Here is a 19724-nt window from a genome sequence, read left to right on the forward strand (position 1 = left end):
GCTCGCGGGCGCGCGCGCCGCCCCCTCATGCACCGGGACCCCCCCCGTCGGGACCGGGACCCCCCGCTCTGCCCCGATATTCCCGCGACCCCCCCCCGCGCGGTGCTCCCCGGGCCGGGGGCTGCGGCGGGAGGCTGAAGTCCGGGAGGAGGAGGAGGAGGAAGAAGAGGAGGAAGAGGAGAAGGGGGCCCGGCGGGGCCGCGGAAAGTTGCGAGGGGCCGGAGCGGGAGCGGGAGCGGCGGCGGCCCCGGCGGCCCCCGAGCCCCGCGGAGCAAATGGCGCCGTGACACACGCACGGGGCGCGGGGCCGCCCGGCGGGAAGCGGCGGCCGCGCTCCCTCGGCGCGGCCGGGACGGGCGGCGGCTCCTTCCCCCCGGCCCTCCCTCCGCCTCCCTCCCTCCGCCTCCCCCGGGCTCCCCCCGCCGCCCCTCACGGGCGCTCAGCCCTCAGACCTCCCCCGCTCGTGTTTTTTTGCAGTGTTTGTGCCGTGCGAGGAGAAGTCCCGGAGCTGGAATCCCTCACATAACCCTCGAAGATGAAGGTAGGCGGCTCCGGCGGGAGCGGGGATCGCCGCCCTGTTCGCCCGCTGCGCTGGAGGTTTCATTTTCAGTCGCTTCTCAGTCTCCTCACGGTGGGATAACGCGGGTTTCGGTGTGTGCCGTGAGCGCTGTTCCTGCTCCCCGGCGAGGGGCAGGTGATCCGGAGCTCTCACGGCCGTGCAGGAGCGCTCGGAACATCCCCGTCGCCTCCGAGTTGTTGTTGTTGTCCTTTGGGCTCCCGTCTTTAAACGCTTCCTGTATCAGCAGCTGCTATGGCAAGTTTGCAAAACCACAGCTTTTGTCCCGCCTTTGCTGCTGCCGGTTTGCTCAGTACAAAGGCTCAACAACTGCAGTATAATTTACTAAAGAGAGAAAAACTTTTTCATTTGCCTTCAGAGTTGAAGAAATAATATCAAGTTGAAAAAAAAACCCTGCACGTAAAGCCAGTTGGTTTAGATTCTGTGCTGATTTCCTGTCGTGTTCAACGTGGTAATTTTGTCCTTGTTTATCAGCTGCAATGAGCAGTGAAGTGAAATGTATCAAGGTGTTAAAGTCCAGATTAAGGAAAACATGATGACAAATATATCTCTTTAAAAACTCATGAGTAATTAAGGTTTGATAAAGGCATTCCAGGAAAGAAAAATACGGGTTTAATAGCTGTCTGAAAGACTGCAACAGATTTCTCTAGAGGTCTCCTTTTAGTCACCAGGAAAGAAATCCTATATATAGAATGTTTTAGACTTAATTGGAAGTATTGGGATGACACCAATCTCAAACGTTTTAAATAATGTGTGTCATTGGATTGCTTATAGCTGGAAAAAGTACATCTGTCTGTTGTAGTGGGGTTATTTTGCAATGGAAATTGTTTTGTTTTGTATAGAAATTATTTGAATTAACAGTCCTTTATTAGTTTTTTTACAAGGAGATGTTCCAAATAGCAGTTCAATACCTTCAAGGATATTTCTGTGAGAGGGTGACAATGAAAATGAAGGGGGGGTGTGTGTCTCAAGAACAACGATAAAACTTCCTGTAACTTGCTTGTTGGTTTTTGATTTTCCTTTTTGAAGAACTCTGTGATGGCAATTCCCAGTCCAGACAGCATTTATCAATTAAAAGCCAACAAGTCCAAAAGTTTAGATGCAGGATTAAATGTGTAAAAGTATAAACAAGGGCTAAACTTTGTTGCTGTGTTCTGTGTCTCTGCAGGCAGCAGATGAGCCTGCCTACCTGACAGTGGGGACTGATGTCAGTGCCAAGTACCGCGGTGCCTTCTGCGAGGCCAAGATTAAGACGGTGAAAAGGCTCGTGAAAGTCAAGGTAGTTCTCTGGGATTGCTGCTCAGTTCCTTAAAGCCTCGTGCTGGAAGGGCTGGCAGAAAAGATCCCGGTCCTGAAGATTAGGAAACGTTCCTCAGCTCACCGTGGGAATTTTAAGCAACACTTGCATGGGTTTTTTTTGTGTTCTGCTGTTTGGGTTTGGGGCGATTTTTGTTTGTTCTTTTTTGCTTTATTTTGGGGGGGATCTTGATTTTTTATTATTAGTAGATGCTGGTACGAAAATGAGCTTTCCTGCTTCTTCTCTCCTGACTGCATTTGTCTTGGTTTTGAATGCATCAGTTTCCCAGCAGTAAGTTTTGATGTCACAAATAGAGGATTATGGCTTTACATGACTAATAAGGAATAAGAGCAACCTCTTCTAAAGCAAAAGTTCCATTTCATTCCAACTGACACTTTCAGTTTTATAGCTTGGAACTTAAAAGGTAATGCCAAAATAAATCAACAGCACAAGAGATGACTAACTAGTTTCTTAGACCAGGTTTTAACAATGTCAGAGGTAATATTTTTTAAATTTTGATCATCTCGCTGCTGCTTCTAAAGCAACTTGCCCTGGCTGGAGCTGAGTTTCTGTGCATGGATAGTAGTGGCATCTAATACTCATTTGTACATTTGGCTTTTGCCAAAAAAAGAAATCAAAAAAGAAAGTTGTCAATTTGCTGTTGCAGTGCTGTTGTAAAAGCCACTGTAGGAAAAAAAGAGTAAAACATAGTTAAATGCAAGTGAAGAATTCAAAGTAAATATAGAAATTCTTCTACTTTGTTTTGTCAAAGTCTTCCCACTTCCTACTTTAGTGTCTACTGTCCAAGATATGTAAATAAGGCATTAGTGACCCAAACCCCCATAACAAATTGAGATGAAAGCTGCTTCTTCTAGCTACACATCTAAGTTTTCCTGTGCTTTAATGCTTAAATCAAGTAGAACAAGCCATCAGCCTCTTCAGTTACAAATATAGATCATATCACTTTATCAGAGTGATTTTCATCAATAGAAAAAAAACCCTAATTCAGATGTTGGAGTCTTTTCCCTGTTCTTAATGAGGACTTGGAGAAACTTGTGTTCTTTGAAATCTGTGTTAATGAGAAGCTCTGTAGGAAGCACCGTGCTGGTCTGACAACCTTGATTTTGTGTCTGTATCTTTGGTCTGGTGGAGTATTTAGCCTGTTAATAGGTAGGAGTTTCTTCTTCTCATTAGAATCAGATGCTTTATTACTCCATGATAAGATTTGGAAGTGTATGAGGCTGCTGTGACTTGGTGGAAATTCCTGTCGCTGTATCTCAGTTACAACAATAGAAGTTTTAACAAGCTAAGCCTGATACTGTAATTAAGAGTGTGTAGGCACACCCTGCACGCCTGCCAAGAGTGCAGGGAGGCCAAAAAGTCCTGTAGCCTTTTCCTGAGTAGCAGGACAACCTGTATTCATCTCCATGCCATTTGTATTTAAAACTGTATCTCAGCATAAAGTGCATTATTAACCTGAATGTGTGTTAATATCGATGCTCTTTTGGCGGCACTGGTGGTGTGTTTATAAACACAGCTACAGTGGAGTCTGTGCTTGGGGGAATATTGGGGGAGACAGAAAACTGGACATCTTTATGGGTGGAAAGGAAGCTCATGGAACTTTTGGTTCTTCTAAAAATAGGAATTTTGGATTTTTTATTAAATTGCATAGGCTTATGTTCACTCTATCTCACCACTGTTACCTTCTGGAACACAGGGTTTTAAGGGGAGAAACATAGTTTACTTAGACTGTAACTGATCCTTATTTTCATTCACATCTTTGCCATGAAAACTTCCTCTTGTTCAAGGCAGCAGGAATGCTGGTGTTGCAATCAGTTTGGTGATTTGTTGGTACATATTTAGTAAAGAGAGGTTTTATTTCGGTTGTAGTTTAATACTCAGTGTGTTGTCAATAAAGTTCTGCAGCTGAAGTAGAGAGAGGGGAAAAAACCACCTGCTTAATCTTCTCATCTGGAAGCCAAATTCCAGGTATACCCTGGATTACATCAATATCTAAACTTGTATCTAAAAACATATTTCCTTTGCTTTGGATTGACTGATGTTTGATTTGCTCAGCTCTTTTAACTGTGATGTTTCAGAATAAATATTAAGTGTGATACTTGGGATTTCCTGTCAGTAAAATGGTCCATGCCAAGTGTTTCCCGTTCAATAATGTTGGAGTCCAGTTGATTGATAATCATAATTTGGAAAATTAGATCTTTATTATTACAAATACATTTTCAAATGCTTTTTGTATGCTGTTAAGAAATCAGATGCATGTTACAAAGTTGATTAATATCTTTCAGGTCGTCTTGAAGGGGGACAACTCAACTCAGTTAGTGCAAGATGACCAAGTGAAAGGACCTCTAAGAGTATGTATAATAATTGCATGGCTTCTTTTGGTAATCACATCATTGATTTGTAATTTTGATGCTGTTTAGGTGGGTACCTGTTCTCCAGGATTGAAATCAACAGAAGGAGCCTCCTCCCTTTGCATCAGATGGATTCTGAGGAATTATTCTTAATTGTTGTAGCTTTATGGGCTATTTGTGCTTATCTGTGTCATGCACTTGATAAACAGTCTTGCCTGAAGTGATTTTTGTGTCTTATAAGATACAAAACTTCTTATAAATAATGAAACTTTGAAACTTATTAGAAGTAATGGAGAACTTGAGTGCAAAGTCAAGTTCAAGCCCGTTAGACAAGAGTAAATACAATTACTTAGTGTTTTGGAATAGTGGAGGTATTTTATATGAAAATGTGTTTATTTGTACTTTTATGCTATGTAGCAGTTGTGTGCTAAAATACAGAGCTGTGTTATAAACATGGAATGCAAACTGAGCTCTTCAGAGAAGATAATCTTTCTTATATTTGTCTTTTCTCTGTAGCTCCTGCAAGAACACCAGTGTGTTCTGATCTAGCAGTGTTTTTAAAGTATAAAAAATAATAATAATTGCATGCTTATCAGTAATAAAATTAATTACTTTGAATGTTTGTTTTCAGTTAGTCTCCTGTTACTTCTTATGATGATATAAGTCATGGGGAAATGAGGTGGTCTGAGTTTGCTACTGCTTTAGTGTCTACCTGCAGTTCAGCCTTCGTACTTCTGTTCTTACCTTCTAAGTGACTAAACTTTGAAAGTGGCAGTTAGCTAAAATGAGTGTTTTTAAACATTAAATCTTTCCTGCATGGTGATTTTGGGCTCACAGGTGACCTTGAGTTGTTCCTTTTTGCAGGTTGGTGCAATGGTTGAAACCAAAATGCCCGATGGATCCTTCCAGGAAGCCGTGATCAGCAAGCTGACGGATGCGAGCTGGTACACTGTGGGTGAGTAGCCACATGTCCCACCTATTGCCTGTCATCTTTGAACAATACATTCCTAATTACAGGTAACAATGTAAGTAATCACTTCCTGTGTTGTGAGAGCTGAGGTAGTTTTTGGAGGGGACTTTTTAAAGTCATCCATTTTAAATAGGATAATAATTGTTCGATGTTGAGGGAGTCGGTTGCACAGGTAATGGTAGGGCTGAATAATCACATTTTATGAGACACAATGTACTTACACTGGTAGCAGTTGCACTCAGTGAAATTCAGAATAATTTTTGCAGATTTTAAGGCATAAATCTTGTAATTCTTTTTCTAGCTGAAAACCCGTGGCATGTAGGGAGTGACTGAAATAGGAGCCTTCTTTCCCTGGGTGCAGTCTTGTGACAGGAGAAACATGGGTAGTACCAAGAGAAGAGAGAATCTGTTTCTTTTAAAGAAAAGAATTGACATATCACACTTAAAAAAAAAAAAAAAAGAGGAGACATTCATTTATATAACTATTTGCTTTAATGTAATTTTCGAGTAATTATTATCTCTGAAGTGAAATGGAAAAATACTTTGCTTCTTGTGCTGGAGACTCACGTGCTGTTCAGTTACTGGAATAAAAAGCTCAGAATGCAGGGTCAGCAACGTTGACCTGTTCTTGCTGAACAAGAATTCATTGCAACATAAATTTCCTTATTTTGAATAATTCTTATCTCCAGGTTTTTCTGAAACAGCTTTAATAACAGAATGACAAAATCCAACAAGAATCAAATAATAGTGAATAATCTAATAAAAAAGGACAGTCTTTGAATCACAGAGATTTGCAGGCACCCATCCCTTTTTTGCACAGCTTCCTTACAGCAGTGGAGCCTTATATTCACTAATAGTAGCATAGAAGGAACATGCTCCTGTTAATTGTCCTGTACATGCTGCTCTTGGGCATTGCTTTTGAGATTAGTACTTGTAAATTTAAACTGTGTTTCTCATTGGCTGCCTCGTGTACCAAATGTATTCAGCTTTACCTCATATCCTTCCATCCTCTCTTGAGGAGTCTTCTATCCCATGAACTTTTAAATACTTTGGTTCATTAACCCCTTGTTTAAGATTTAAAGAAGCTGTTTTCAGTGATCAGTGTTTCCATTGCAGTAGGTGAGGTTATGCCATCTTTGGTGGGAGCAGGATAAGGCTCTGCAGATAGTTTGGAAGGATTTATCACTGTGTGATTATTATTGTTAGTGTGTGCTTTAACTCTGAGCTGGTTGACAAAGCTCACTGCTCTTTGCCTGTTTCTTCAGGATTATAACATTGCTGTAAAACTGTAGTGTATGTCAGGTCAGGGAGGAAAGGCAGGGTTATTTTGGAGTGCAGAAGATTTAAAATGTGCTTAGTTCAGTACTGTGATGTGACACATTGGAGGAACAACACCTGACCTTTAGCTCGGCTTTATGTATTTTTTGAGGTTCACCATTCTGTCACAGAAGCAACAAGAAAAAACACAGTCTTGCACTAATAGTTTCATGGTTTATGAATTAGCATTTTCATTTTAAAACTCCTAACTTATTTCAGTTTTAAAGTAACATTTTTAGCTAATTCTGTTTGAGTTTGGACCAGAGGACATATTTGTCTTACTGCATTTGTCATGTGAACTTTAAATCCCCTGATCAGGGGATGAGTTTTGTCTGGTTTTCCTTGTTTATTTCTTTTTTATTTTCTTTTTTTTTCCCTTTTCTTTTGAGCAGTGCACTTCTGCCAAAAATCTTTACTTGATGAGCAGGAAATTTGAGCAGTGAATTAAGTGTTCTGTCCTGTATTAGTAGGTTGTTGTTTAGATTTAACAAGTTGTTGAACTGCCCTCAATAATGTAAGAGATAAATCATGCATGCCATGATTTTTACTTCATACATTTTTTTAAAGTCCAGTGTCTCAGAAACTCGAACCAAAGGATTAATTAATTATTGTCGTTGTTTTTCCCTCAAAAATATTTTTGACAGGCAGAATGGGAGTGTAAAATGTTTTCCATATACAAATGTTTTAAGACTGGTAGGATTCTGTAAAAATCTGGAGCTCAGGGGAGGGATTAAGTAATTTTATGGTAAGTGAACATATAGTGCTGTAATATGGCACTGTGACTGTGAAAATAGAACTGTAACACACTGGATTTAGATCTTGGGAATGTTTTTGTGAGTTGTTTGTGGGGAGTTGCTTATTGGTGTTGAAAGCACAGGTAACACTGACCAGAGAGAACAGATCATCGAGTTTGTGTCATTTTGCAGTTAAAATTGGGGAAGTGTTTTAGGTTGAGGTGTAAAAAATAAGCCTCATCTTTTACCTGCTGCCTCCATTGTGTCTTTGTAGAAAGTTTTGGATGGATTTGAGGTGTATATTTAGGCTGCTGTGATGCAACAGTTGAGTTGGTTCCTTTTTAATAGATGGTGGGTGCTCTGCTTCAGTCTCACTGATTCAGTCACAGCTGAAGAGTTGAGAGGGAAGTGGATTGGACAGATTTCAGGTTTATAGAATACCTTCCTGAAATGTTTTGAAATGGAAATCATGTGTTTCAGTTGTTTGTGCTTTCCCTATGGTACTTATTTTCTGTATTATCTCACATCTCTTTCTCAGTGATCTAGAAGTAGACTGATACAGTGAAACCAGTCATATATACAGACATTTTCAAAGTATTAAGTACAGATATTTAAAAAATGCACCAGAACAAAGTGCCTGCATGTCTGATGAGAGGTGATGATGTTCAGGTTCTCTGTTTCATGTAGGGGTCTAAAGAAGAAGAAAAGTTGCCTGAAACAATTTTGCTTTGGTCAATAAATTGAGCCAGTAGAAATGCTGGGTTTGCAGTAAAAGGCTGCTTTGCCACCACCATAATGCAAGAGCCACAGTGATTATCAGTTTGTCTATTTTAACAGTATCTCCTGTCTATTAATGGTGTTCATGTACCCAGAACAAATAAGGATTTATTTTTATTGTAACTCCCACAGAGTCACTTTTTCACTTTTTATGTAATGATGATGTTAATGTGGCCATTTAGTCGTACTGAATCTTTCAGCTGTGATTTAGATACACTTTTGAAATCACCTTTGAAATTCAGCTTTTCAATATAAGCAGGTGAAGAATCAAAAACCTTTTGGACTGAAAGTTTAAAATGCCATTGCACAAGGCAGTCCTCTCAAATCCAAAGTGGAGTGACAGTAATATGAGTTTATATTCTTTGGTTAACAAATGGCTCAGTTGGACTTGCTGATATTAGAGTTCTTTTCCAACCTAAATGCTTCTGTGATGTTTTAATCTTTAAAATGCAGTTACTTAAACTGAACTTCCTTAATTTACAGATTTGAAAGTGCTGCATTGATGCTTTTGAAGTGCTGAATACATTGTTAGGTGATAATTGCATAGAATTAAAATGGTCTGTCAGATCTGCTTTCAGCTTACCCAGGTTTGAATTATGGCTCGCTGAGTGCACCATCCTCCTGATTCTCTGTTAACTTGTAAAATGCTTCGGGTAAATGCTGAAATAATGTCTGAAATGACAGTTGTATTTTCCCTCCCTCATACTCTGGAGTCTTACAAGCATTACCAGAATTTCAGAAAACAGGAAATCTTTGCATAGATGTTCCTTAAGGAAACACTTTTGTGTCACTTCTGCACAGACCCAGAAGTGATGTAATGCCTGTATAAAAGTGAGAAATAGTGTTTGAACAAGGGTCTGAGACTTGCTGGTACTGTGGCCTGGTTTTTACTGCCCCATTGAAATCAAAGTGTCATCTCTTTTTTAACAAGACTCAGGTCAGTAATCTGGATGTGCTTAGGTCTCCTTTACCATATCTCCAGCTTTGAACAAAAGGAAAAAACAGATGAAATACATTAAGTCTTCTATTTTGCTAGTTAAATAATGGAAAGGTTTTTGTAAAGAGAGAAAGAGAAAACACGTTAACTTTCACTAATTTTCCTCTGAAAAGAGTAAGAAATAGGGGGGAAAAACAAAACAGTGAGAGGCATTTACAGTTTCTGGCAGACCTTGCTGTCAGCATTAGGGCTTTATATACAGTTTAGAGTGAAAGGGGAGGTGATTCATTATTGTTTTAGACTTGAGACTTTCAGGCACACTTTTGAGGCACCTCTGTGAGCCTGGTACCTCTGCTGGGAACTTCCTCCTCTGATGTAGTTGCTGTGGCAGTTCCCAGGGAATGCTGAGTAGTGAGTGTGTGCTGAGAGGAGTTAAACTAACCCAGTGCTTGTTCTTGTGGAAGTGAAGTTTTGGGAAGTCTGCTTGAGTTGTTCTGGGAATGAAGTAAAGTCTCAGTTGCATCACTTTGTGTCTCTGTGTTTAGGAGGGCAGGTGACAGAAATGAAAGGTACTGAGTGTTTGGTTCTGGCCTTCATGTTGTGTGGATTCTGGTATTTTCAGTTTGTAATTCTAAGCATATTTATCAGCAAATGAACCAACATGGATGTCCTGGGACTTCAGGAGCAGGGTTGCTAACAGGAGCTATTTATAGCCACATTTTCCTGTTTTTAAAAGAAGTTTTCCTCTTCTGATGCTTTGTGAAGATCCTGAAAAATTGGCTTGGCTCTGGCTCCACCACATCTGTGAGCTCTGTCACATCTTATTCCTGCACAAAGGGTGATGAAAGCTCTCAGTGCCCCCTCAGTCACTTGAGTTGACCCCCCCCAGAGGCCTGTTGGTTTGTTGTCCCAGACCCTGGGCAGCAGAGGTTCCGTGGGGTGTGCAGGGCTCTGCTGGTGTCCGTGGGTCTGGTCTGACCAGTTCCCAGCGTCCTGCCGAGCTCCACGTCACGGCAGCGTCACCTCACGGGCTGCGGGTGCGTCACCCGGCAATCCCAGGCCACAAGTGTGGCAGGGGAGCTGCCCAGCTGCCTCCTCTTAGCTGGTGTTTCCTGCCACTCTGACCCACCCTAAATTCGTTCTTTTTGTCTTCCAAACGTTGCTTGAGTGGATTTTGAGGAAACCCTGTGTTTGCCTGAAGCCCTTCCTTGGGATGTGTTATTTAAGTGCACCTGTGGCACATTAAAACACCTGTGTTGGTGCTTTCTGGAGAATCTAGAAAAAAAGAAGAGCACCCACCATGTTTTGTGCCTGTGTGTGTTTTAGACAACCTGTGGGTAGAGGAGCAAGATTTCCTGGTGAAAATGTGCAACAACAGAACCTTGTTACATACAAATCAACTGGATCAAACCTTTGGTTTTAAAACCACCTCTGTTTCAATGTGAACTGAGTGTTAAACATACTTAAAAATAGTGTGCAAACAATACTGTAGGGAAAGCGAGGAGGTAGGTTTTTTCTCTCTAATCTCTTTATGAGTAACAATAGTAAGACTAACATAACACTTCAGAAAAAGCAGTTTCAGGCAGCACAGTTTTGTCTGGAAGGTGATAAGTTTTCTATGTGTAGACTCAAAGACCACACTTCTGTATTTTCAGGCATAGTTCAGATATATTTGTGTGAGAGGAACTGAAGCTCACTTAAGATTGTTTACAAAACAATAAATCCGAGTTGTGTAGTCTCTCAGTAGCACAATCCACTGCAGTATCTTGCTCTTCCAGGATGAATCAGTACAACAGCCCTTGGCTACAAGGTCGTTCAACAAGTGCTGCACGACTCTTGGGACTTCCCACGTTTTTTCTGCTGCTGAAACCCAAATGTCTGCTAAACTTGCATGCATTTATTGAGACATTTATAGACAGCATCTCTGGTAGTTCACAAATCACTACTTTGTCAGGCAGTAGTGAAAAATAATTCAGTGTATGCAGTGGCACTGGAACAGCTATGGACTTCTGTTGTCTTGGTGGGTTTAAAAGTTTCAGAATGGGATGGGGAACAAGGAGAAGTGTTTCCTTTTTGTGCAGTACAGAATCTGTCCTCGTTTGGGCAGCAGTAGGAATGTAACTTGTTGGATTTGAAGTTAGCAAGATGCAGCCTTGAGGGTTGTTTTCCCTGCTCACTTGTCTGTCACAGAACTGCCTTGTTCTAATAACACTGGTTGCTCTGTGTGTAAGTTATACCATAACTACTATGAGGATGTTTCTGCTCTGTTCTCCTTTTTCTGTCTTCTTTTTTTTTTTTTTCCCCTCAGTCATGGGGATATTTATAAACAAGTTAAACTGATCTGTAGTATTTTGTGTCAAGTTTCTTCACAGTTCCTAAAAATGATTTGGATTAGTCCACTTGTTAATATTTACATAAACATTTAATATTGTTAATAGTAAATAGTAATGATACTTAATAGGAGTGAAAACTGATGTTGAGACTGATTTTGTGAGGACAGGGTTAGTATTATTTTTGTTAATGGCATAAATGGGTCTGCCAAAGTCAGGGAATGGAAGATACCTGCTCACCAATAGTGAGTTTAAAGTTGCACCTTTTAGTGCATTTTTGAGGCATTTTTGAGATTTCCACAAACAAAAAAAAATGAATTTTTTCTTTCCTGTCATTACTGACAAGGTTGGGATGCAGCAAAATTCTGAACATTTCTGTTTTATTGTCACTGTTTTAAAATGCTCTGTATGGAACATATTGGACTCTGTTCCTGGGACTAGAACAGGCTTTGTAACAGAGCTGCTCCTCCAGGTTGTGCTGCTTAGTCATCTCCTTTCCCCTTCTGTCAGTGCTCATCATCAGGGAGCACATTTGGAAGGAAGGCCTGTGCCCAGCAGAAATGGTGCTTTTCTTTCATCGTTCCTTGTGTTGTTCCACTGACTGTTAAATGGTGTGTGGAGTTCCCTGGCTGGTTTGGATCCTGGATTCCCAGAAATCAGCACTCAGCTCCTGCACCCTGTTTCCCCAAAAAGTCCCTGCCCACTATGAGATGAGGAAATAATAGAACTTAAAGGGCTTCTGCTTTTTCACACTTGTTCCTTTGGAAGGACAGGACTGTAATTTCCCCTGAGAGGAGGAGCATGGCACTGTAAACACATCTCTTGGTGACTTCACTCCACGTGTATGGGAGGGATCTCCCTGCCTTCCATTCTTGTTTCCTGCCCTCTTGAACATGACAGAATTCACTGTCATGTTCATTCTCATGGAATACAACCTCTACAGTTTCTGCCATTGGAGAATTTGGAGTTGTAGCAATACCCTACACCTGAAGGAATGAAATAATTAATACAAGTTACTCAGCAGTCATTTGAAAGGTTTTTTTAGTTTGTTTGTTAGCACTTGGCACTTCAACTAAACAGCCTTTTACTTCTGGGTGAGATTAAAAAGAGGAATGAATTTGCAGCTTAAAGTGTATTAAGTTCTCCTGACACATTTGCTATCACAGCTTCAGAGTGTCACAGAGCCAAAAACTGTGCCTTCTGCTCCACTGCTCATGCTTACAGAATCCTTAGGATGTGATGCTGTACTTGGAAAAGATATTCCCCTAAAGCCTCTAGGACTGGCATTAAAAAGTCATGCACGGGGCACACTAACATGAAAAGTACTTCAGTGAAGCAGATTTTTCTTAAAAGTGAGATGGAAACCACAAGGCCTCCTTAGTTTATGGTTTTGAAGCTGCTGAGTTTATCAGTGAGGTTTCTGATTACTCTTTCAGTGAGGCACAATCAGGTATTTTCCCTAGAGGAGAAGCAAGTTCAAAGTTGCTACAGTTACAAAATACTTGATGCATTGTGATTTATTGGAGAGATTTCTTACTTGGCCCCAGCTTAGTAATTCAAATAATTGAATATTTTTGTATGAAAAACGGTGCCATCTTTTCTGAATTGAGGATTTATCAAGTGGTCACTAATTTAACTGAGGAAATATTTTTAATTATGCTGTTCTCCTGCACTGTGTTGTTCTGCAAAGATGTTTTACTCCAAGTTGTGCAGCTGCGCTGTGAGTTGCAGGTGCTTTACACATTTCCACAACACAAATTTGTACAGAGTGACAATATCCAGAAACTCTTACCTGCTCAAAGAAAGTTTTGGGTTATCCTTGAAGCAATGAAATGTTTTTAAAATATCAAAAAATATCAGTGACTTCTGTTACAGCCCCTCATGGTCCTTTCACCTCTGCCCCTACTTGTTCCCAGCAAGAGAGAAAATCAAAATTTAACTGTCACTTTTCTATTAATCTTTTAAAAAAGGCAAAGTTAAAGGAATGATAGTGCTGTGGGGTTTCCTCCTGCAGAGCAGCACTGATATATATTTACAGGAGACTCTTGTGGGTTTGGATGCTTTGACTCTTTTAACCTGCATGAGAGGTGGGACAGAGAGAAACTTTGGTCCTGGAAGAAAATTTCCAAGGTAAAACAGAACATGGACGAAGGGATACTCACACTTCAATGTCTCTGGTCTGAGGAATGATTAGGAAAACTTATTTATTCAGCATAAATTATTTTTTTCTTCCATGTTTTGTCCATGGAAATGAAATATAAATGTATGAAGTTGACACTTGTGCAATTGCAGTTACAGCTTTTGCAATCTGTCATTGCCTCTTATTGATCAGGAATATCTAATTATGTGACTTCTTAAGTTAATTTGCATGTCATAGTTGAGGAAAGAAAAACATCTCACAGAGCTCTTAATTGTCATAATTTCCTTATGTGTCTTAATTTTAGTGTACTTTACTGAGGGTATTTTACTCAGCCCTCAGTATATATAACATTTTATCCTTTATGAATGAAAAACTGGTGTATATCATCTAGTTTATGAATGGTTTGCTTGATTCATCCCTCTGCTGTACTAGTTTTAAATAAATGGGTAGAACTTCCAAAATTGAAGATAAACCAGCCTGGTTCTTTCTATTTATTTACTGTCAAGTATCAGGTTCTGTTTGCTTTTTTTTCAATGAAGTTACCTGTTGCCAATCACCAGCCATTTGTCCCCTAAAATGATTATTTGTGGAAGTTTAGTAGTTTGAGATTTTTGGAGGGGGAGGAGTGAGCTGCTTTGTGTGTATAAGTGTTACAACAGAGGCCATTAAACTAATTCAACAGTGGAACATATCACAGCAGTATCTACTCTGAAGATTCAGGACTTTAAAGCTTATCTTATCAAGCTTAATTAATTTTATATTCATACCTTTTTATAAAGTTATTTTTGCAGTCTGTGGTTTTAATCTAAAAGTGTGAGAATGTGAATGTTCTAGTTAGTTGAGAAATATTATATTTTATATTCATGCTAGCTCAAGAGATTTTTGTTGTTTGGGGTTTTTTTTAATGGAAATGTGCCAAAATTCTTCTGCTGTATATTGATGGATATCAGTGGAGCTTTCCTGTCACTTATACATGAGATTTAATAGGATGTCTACTAAGTTTTCCTTATGATTTGGTCAGACTTAGAGTTTCACGTTTCCAGTGTCCTGGTGTGTTTGTAAGACAATATTGATAGTGTAGCAAAAACTATCCCACAGATGTTTTTCTTTTCATTCCTTTGTCTTTCTGTGGGATTGCTTGTGGCAAGAGGGAGGATGGAAAGGTACAACATTAAACAGCAGTATAAGTAAGAAATAAGTGGATAGGGTGAGAAAAATCCCAACAAAAGCAGGCAAACCCCAGAGATGGTTGGATAATAGTGACTGGTGGGCAGCCAGTGGCTGTGGTTTGAAATGTGCAGTGTATTGATAAGAAGAATGTCCCAGTTAAACTCTTGCACCCAAAAACCTTGTTTTCACTGGCTTCAAACTCTGTGTGGAAATCCATTCTCGGGCTGAATATTGAGTACTGACCTTCCTTTTGCTTGTGAGCTAAAGAATGAGTAGATGGAGGTCTGAAAGTCCTGTGTTAGGGAATGTTCTTGACTGTGAGATAAACAGCAGAGTTGGGGCTGAGCTCTGATCATCTCGTGCTGATGTGTTTCCTTGGCTTCATCCTAGTTTTTGATGATGGAGATGAAAGGACCTTGAGACGAACTTCATTATGCTTGAAGGGAGAAAGGCACTTTGCAGAAAGTGAGGTAAGACAGTGATGGACATGGAATAAAAATTAAGTAGTTAATTCACTTTTTTTTTTTTTTTTTTAAAGAAGATATTGCAAACTAATTTTTTTCGCTTTTTTTTTCCATGTAGACACTTGACCAACTGCCACTAACCAATCCAGAGCACTTTGGAACTCCAGTTATTGGGAAGAAATCTAATAGAGGGAGAAGATCTTCTCTTCCTGTGTGAGTTTTGCCTTTCCTTTGCTGTCACTGAAGCAGCACCATTGCAGCTGCAGAGCTCTGAATGCTCCAGCACTTGAGTTGTGTGCACACCTTATGGACTTGAGTACTACAGACATGATCATATGTTGGCAATATTATCAGATTGAAGGGTTTTTGCTTAAGAACATTTGTGCTTCTTTCATCTAATAAGAAATGGTGGATTTTTAACCTTTACACTGCACAAAGTGAAAAAAAAAGTGCTTTTAAATTTCTAGGGTAGAGACCATTTCTCTTTGTTGTTTCATGTCTGTGCACAGTCAAAACCTGAGTCAAGTCTCCAATTCCAGCATGATGCTACTGTAAAATACAAATACTTGGAAAGAATTTCTACAAAATTCCTCTTACTAAGAACACTTAATATTTAAGTGTATTTCAAGCAATTTCAGCTCTTAAAATTCTACCTTTGTTTCCTTGAAGCTTTGCAAAACAGGAAGAAAAATCTGGTTGTAAGCTGGTTTTACTCTCAAGTAGTAACTTCAGACACACACTTTAAAAATCTTGTACATTTTGATATTTTAGCACTGAAGATGAAAAGGAAGAAGAGAGTAGTGAAGAAGAGGATGAAGATAAAAGGCGCCTCAACGATGAGTTGCTTGGCAAGGTTGTGAGTGTGAGTTGTAATTCAGAGAAGGCAGACTGGTATCCAGCTTTGGTGAGTTCCTTTTCCAGCAAAGCTGGGAACGTTGTCAGGCTCAGCTCTGCTCCTGTATTTGCTAAAAATACAAATGTTTTCCAGTATCTGTGGAGAGGAGGAAAGCAAAGATTAAAACTTATGTATAAGCTGCAGTTTTATGGCTTTAAAGTCTTTCAAACTGCATGTGAGATGATCAGTATGGGATGATGTTTTTCTTCTAAAAATAAGATGTGTTAGGATTTGCACTCCCAGGCAATTTAAGAGCAGTTATATTTCATTTGACTTTCAATTTTGTGGAATTCTCCTTTCTTTCATGCTTTCATTTGCACCAGTGGCCAGTCGCTCTGGCAGTACATGCTGGTGGTTATTTTTATTTCACTGTCAGTACAGCTGTTCACTGCCACTGCTGAAATAAATACATATTAAATAAATCCAAGTAGACTTGTACTGTAAAGGCAGACACTCTGCAGATTGTTCATATGCACAGAAACACATATACATGTTAAAAGTTGCTTTCTGTAGTAAACTTTTTTGTATTGTCAGACAGGCTCAATAACACATCTTCTGTTACCCATTAGAATGTATTTTGGAGCATTAAACACACAGGTTTGGTTCGTTAATTCTTGCAGATTTTATTTACTGAGCTCTGTACTCCTTTATTTTGAGTCTTAGGGGAACAAGCTCAGTTGTTAAAATCTTTTAACTTAGTTTAAGATTGTGTTTGTTTGTGTGACTCCAGTGTCTTCCCTTCTAGAGAGAACATTGGGGTGTAATGTGGGGTGAATACTTGACACTGGCTTATCCAGCTGTATATAAAATGTGGTTTTGCACATGTTCTGACTGTTGTATATCCCTTTATTAATGACAGATTTTAATTTAACATGGTTCTTAACTAGGGGATTAAGTTACTGGAGGCCATGTATTTGCATGTAACGTTTTCTGTTTGTGTGTGGTCTAGAGCAAAGTGTAAACTTGTTCTGGTTTTGGTAATACAAATACATTTTTGTCACTTTTTTTAGACTTAGAGATAATACTGCTGTGGAAGGATGTGCTGGATTTCACACTAGCCTATGTTATCCACACCTCAAAAAAACCCCAACCCCAAGCAAGCCAAAAAAACAACTTATGTCTCAGTTTAAATGCCAAACATCAGAAACTGGTATAAAATAAGTAGGTTTGTGACTTTTTAAATAGATGCTTAAATCAGGTTTTGTGTGAACAAGAATTAAAAAGCAGAGTGAATGAACAGGATCCCATGATGGAACCTCAGCAGATAAGTTTTGAGTTTACAAATGAAATTTTAAGCTTTTTTGGCTTGTACATATCAAGTCAATAGTTTGGGGTAAATTACTTCTTGAAATTTGTTACCGTTGACCTTAGTACTATGAATTGGAGTAGGTTTGTTTTCCCAGAACTGGAAATTATAATAAACAGGAAAACAGCAGTTTTCCTGCTCTTTCTTTCCTTTGAAGACCAGCCTTTTTTTTTTTCAATAAAGCAGTGTTTTGTTTGACCCTTCAGGTGGTGTCACCGAGCTGCAACGACGACGTCACCGTGAAAAAGGACCAGTGTTTGGTTCGATCCTTTGCAGATTCCAAATTGTGAGTGACTGCTCACTTTTATTAGAGATACAGGGGAGAAAATGGGAGACTAATTACATATTGCTGCTGAAGACATTATTTCTTCCAAATGGGAAGGGTACAATGTTCTGTAATGTTGGAGGGACACGTTTGGCTTCACAGTCCATTTCCAGCCATCTCCTTCTGTGCTTCCTCACCCTTCTTTCCACTGTGTGGAATGATGAGTATTCCTTGAATCAGTAAAGTTTTTGGTGCTTCATTTAAAAATACCAACAACTTAAGAAAAAAAAAAACCTAAAACACCCAGGAGTGTTTACTTTTTAGATCATTTCTGTCCTTTGTAGTGTGAGTTTTGGTTTAAATTATTTTCATTAATGTCTTAATTACTGTCTTTATGGGTGTCCCTTGTAGTAGTTTGGGTATCTGATGGACTCATTACCTCCAGTGCCATGATGTCCATTGCTGTTAAAACAGCAAAGCTTTCAAGGGCTTAATCTACTTTTTTCCAATAAAGAAGAGAATTTAAAGAGACTTGTTAATTAAAATATTTACAGAATCTGAACGAGATTGCAGCAAAAAGAAAGGAAGATCCTGTTGGTCCATCCTCTCCTCTTAAAATACAGGGAGTGACAGAGATGTGTATCTTAGTTAAGGAATAATATATTTATATGAGTATGGAGACTGGTTTTTTAAAAGCTGTTTCCCTTTATTTCTTTTCCCATTGCATGTGTCTCAACATATTGTAACTAAAAACTTCCCTGCCAAAGGCCAGCTGCCACCCTCTTTCTCTCCTTTCAAAGTGAACAATTTGTGATTTTTAAGAGCCATGATTTTGAGTAGGTTGTGAGTACTTGATTGCTGAAATGTATTCCAAGTGCCTGAAGACTTAATTCATTTTGGCCTCTTAATGTAGACACTTCCCATCAGCCTTCTAGGTAAGCCTGGCTCTTTATCTGCTGAAGGTGGAATGCTGCTGGTAAAACATCTACTCTTGCTCTGTTTGACTTTTTTTTTCCCCATGGTATTGTGGCTTTAACTTCAGAAAATGGCAGCTTCTAATTCCTGAGGTTTTATTCCAGATTTTGTGAAATAATGAAAGAAGAAAAGAAAATATATTCAGTTTAACCTTAGAACAGAGCAACTTCCATATGTTGTGCTGTGTAATTTAAAAATCAAAATCAACTGTTTGTCAGTGCAGATCTGGGAATTGGCTTCACTGTTGTTCTGTGTTCCTAGAAATGCATTTTGAAAATAGAGGACTTGTTCTTTCCCTCTTAGCTGGATTCCTCTTTGGAGAGCAGCTGTTGATTCGTGTGAATATTTTCAGTTTAGAAAACGATTTTTGCCTTTGTGTTTCACTTTTGCAAATTTGTGCAGTTTAAGCATTGAACATAAAGAAGCTTCACAAACTTTTCTTAATTATTTAAGGATACTTTAATGTCTGAATCTCAAAGAAAGACTGGAAACTTATTCTGGATGACTTGCTCTTGTATTACACTACAATAACGAGTGTGTCATGCATTTAGTTGTTAGAAAGGACCCTGCAGGTGGATGCTAAATCTTGAAAATTTTAGAAATTGCTGTTTTTCTAAGTCAAATGCTTGCTTTTCTGTGCTTTAAAAATAATAACAAAACCTTATTTTTTTACAGTTACTCAATAGCAAGAAAAGACATCAAAGAATTAGATCTTCAAAACTTACCAAAATCTGAGTCCTCTCCTAAGAAAGGTAAATTAAAAGAAATAATTTCATACAATAGTACTTTTAACATTTATAGATAAGTGATGACCTCTTGATTTCTGATAGTTGCTTTTGGATATTTTGTGAATAATTTTAAACGGGATAAATTAGAGAAACTTCGGATATGAAATTTGTTAAAGAGAAATATTTAAAATGTATTTATTAAAAATTGTAATAAGAAACCCCACCCAACAACAAAAAAACCCTCTCAACAACAGCGGTTCCTCTAATTTGAGTAAAGGTATGGAACAGCTCCTTAACAAGTAAAGCTTTAACATGCTACAAATGAGAGCTTGGGGTGGTTTTGATTGATTAGTGTAACTCATAATGATTTCTACTTTCTCCTTAATAGCTGTTTCACAGTACAAGAGCTTTAGAACAGCCAAAGAAAAGATCAGATGCCAGGTTTGAGATAAATTGAAGAAAGGGACTTT

At 39.1% G+C, this 19724-nt stretch overlaps 1 protein-coding gene across 2 annotated transcripts in view; it reads left to right on the top strand.

Annotated features, from left to right (window-relative positions):
• Nucleotides 1-19724, top strand: part of ARID4A (AT-rich interaction domain 4A) — a 46282-nt gene that overhangs the window by 256 nt on the left and 26302 nt on the right. For both annotated transcript variants that reach the window (XM_051768758.1, XM_051768759.1), the window contains exons 2-10: nucleotides 478-541; nucleotides 1746-1856; nucleotides 4181-4246; nucleotides 5111-5201; nucleotides 15012-15091; nucleotides 15204-15298; nucleotides 15857-15989; nucleotides 17493-17572; nucleotides 19202-19278. In XM_051768758.1, coding sequence (XP_051624718.1) covers nucleotides 536-541; nucleotides 1746-1856; nucleotides 4181-4246; nucleotides 5111-5201; nucleotides 15012-15091; nucleotides 15204-15298; nucleotides 15857-15989; nucleotides 17493-17572; nucleotides 19202-19278 — 739 coding nt within the window. In that variant the 5' untranslated portion in view covers nucleotides 478-535. The remainder of the gene's footprint in view (nucleotides 1-477; nucleotides 542-1745; nucleotides 1857-4180; nucleotides 4247-5110; nucleotides 5202-15011; nucleotides 15092-15203; nucleotides 15299-15856; nucleotides 15990-17492; nucleotides 17573-19201; nucleotides 19279-19724) is intronic.

This window comes from Manacus candei, unplaced genomic scaffold (assembly GCF_025592945.1).
Source record: "Manacus candei isolate 608988 ecotype Guabito, Panama unplaced genomic scaffold, ASM2559294v1 h1tg000097l, whole genome shotgun sequence".
NCBI lineage: Eukaryota > Metazoa > Chordata > Aves > Passeriformes > Pipridae > Manacus > Manacus candei.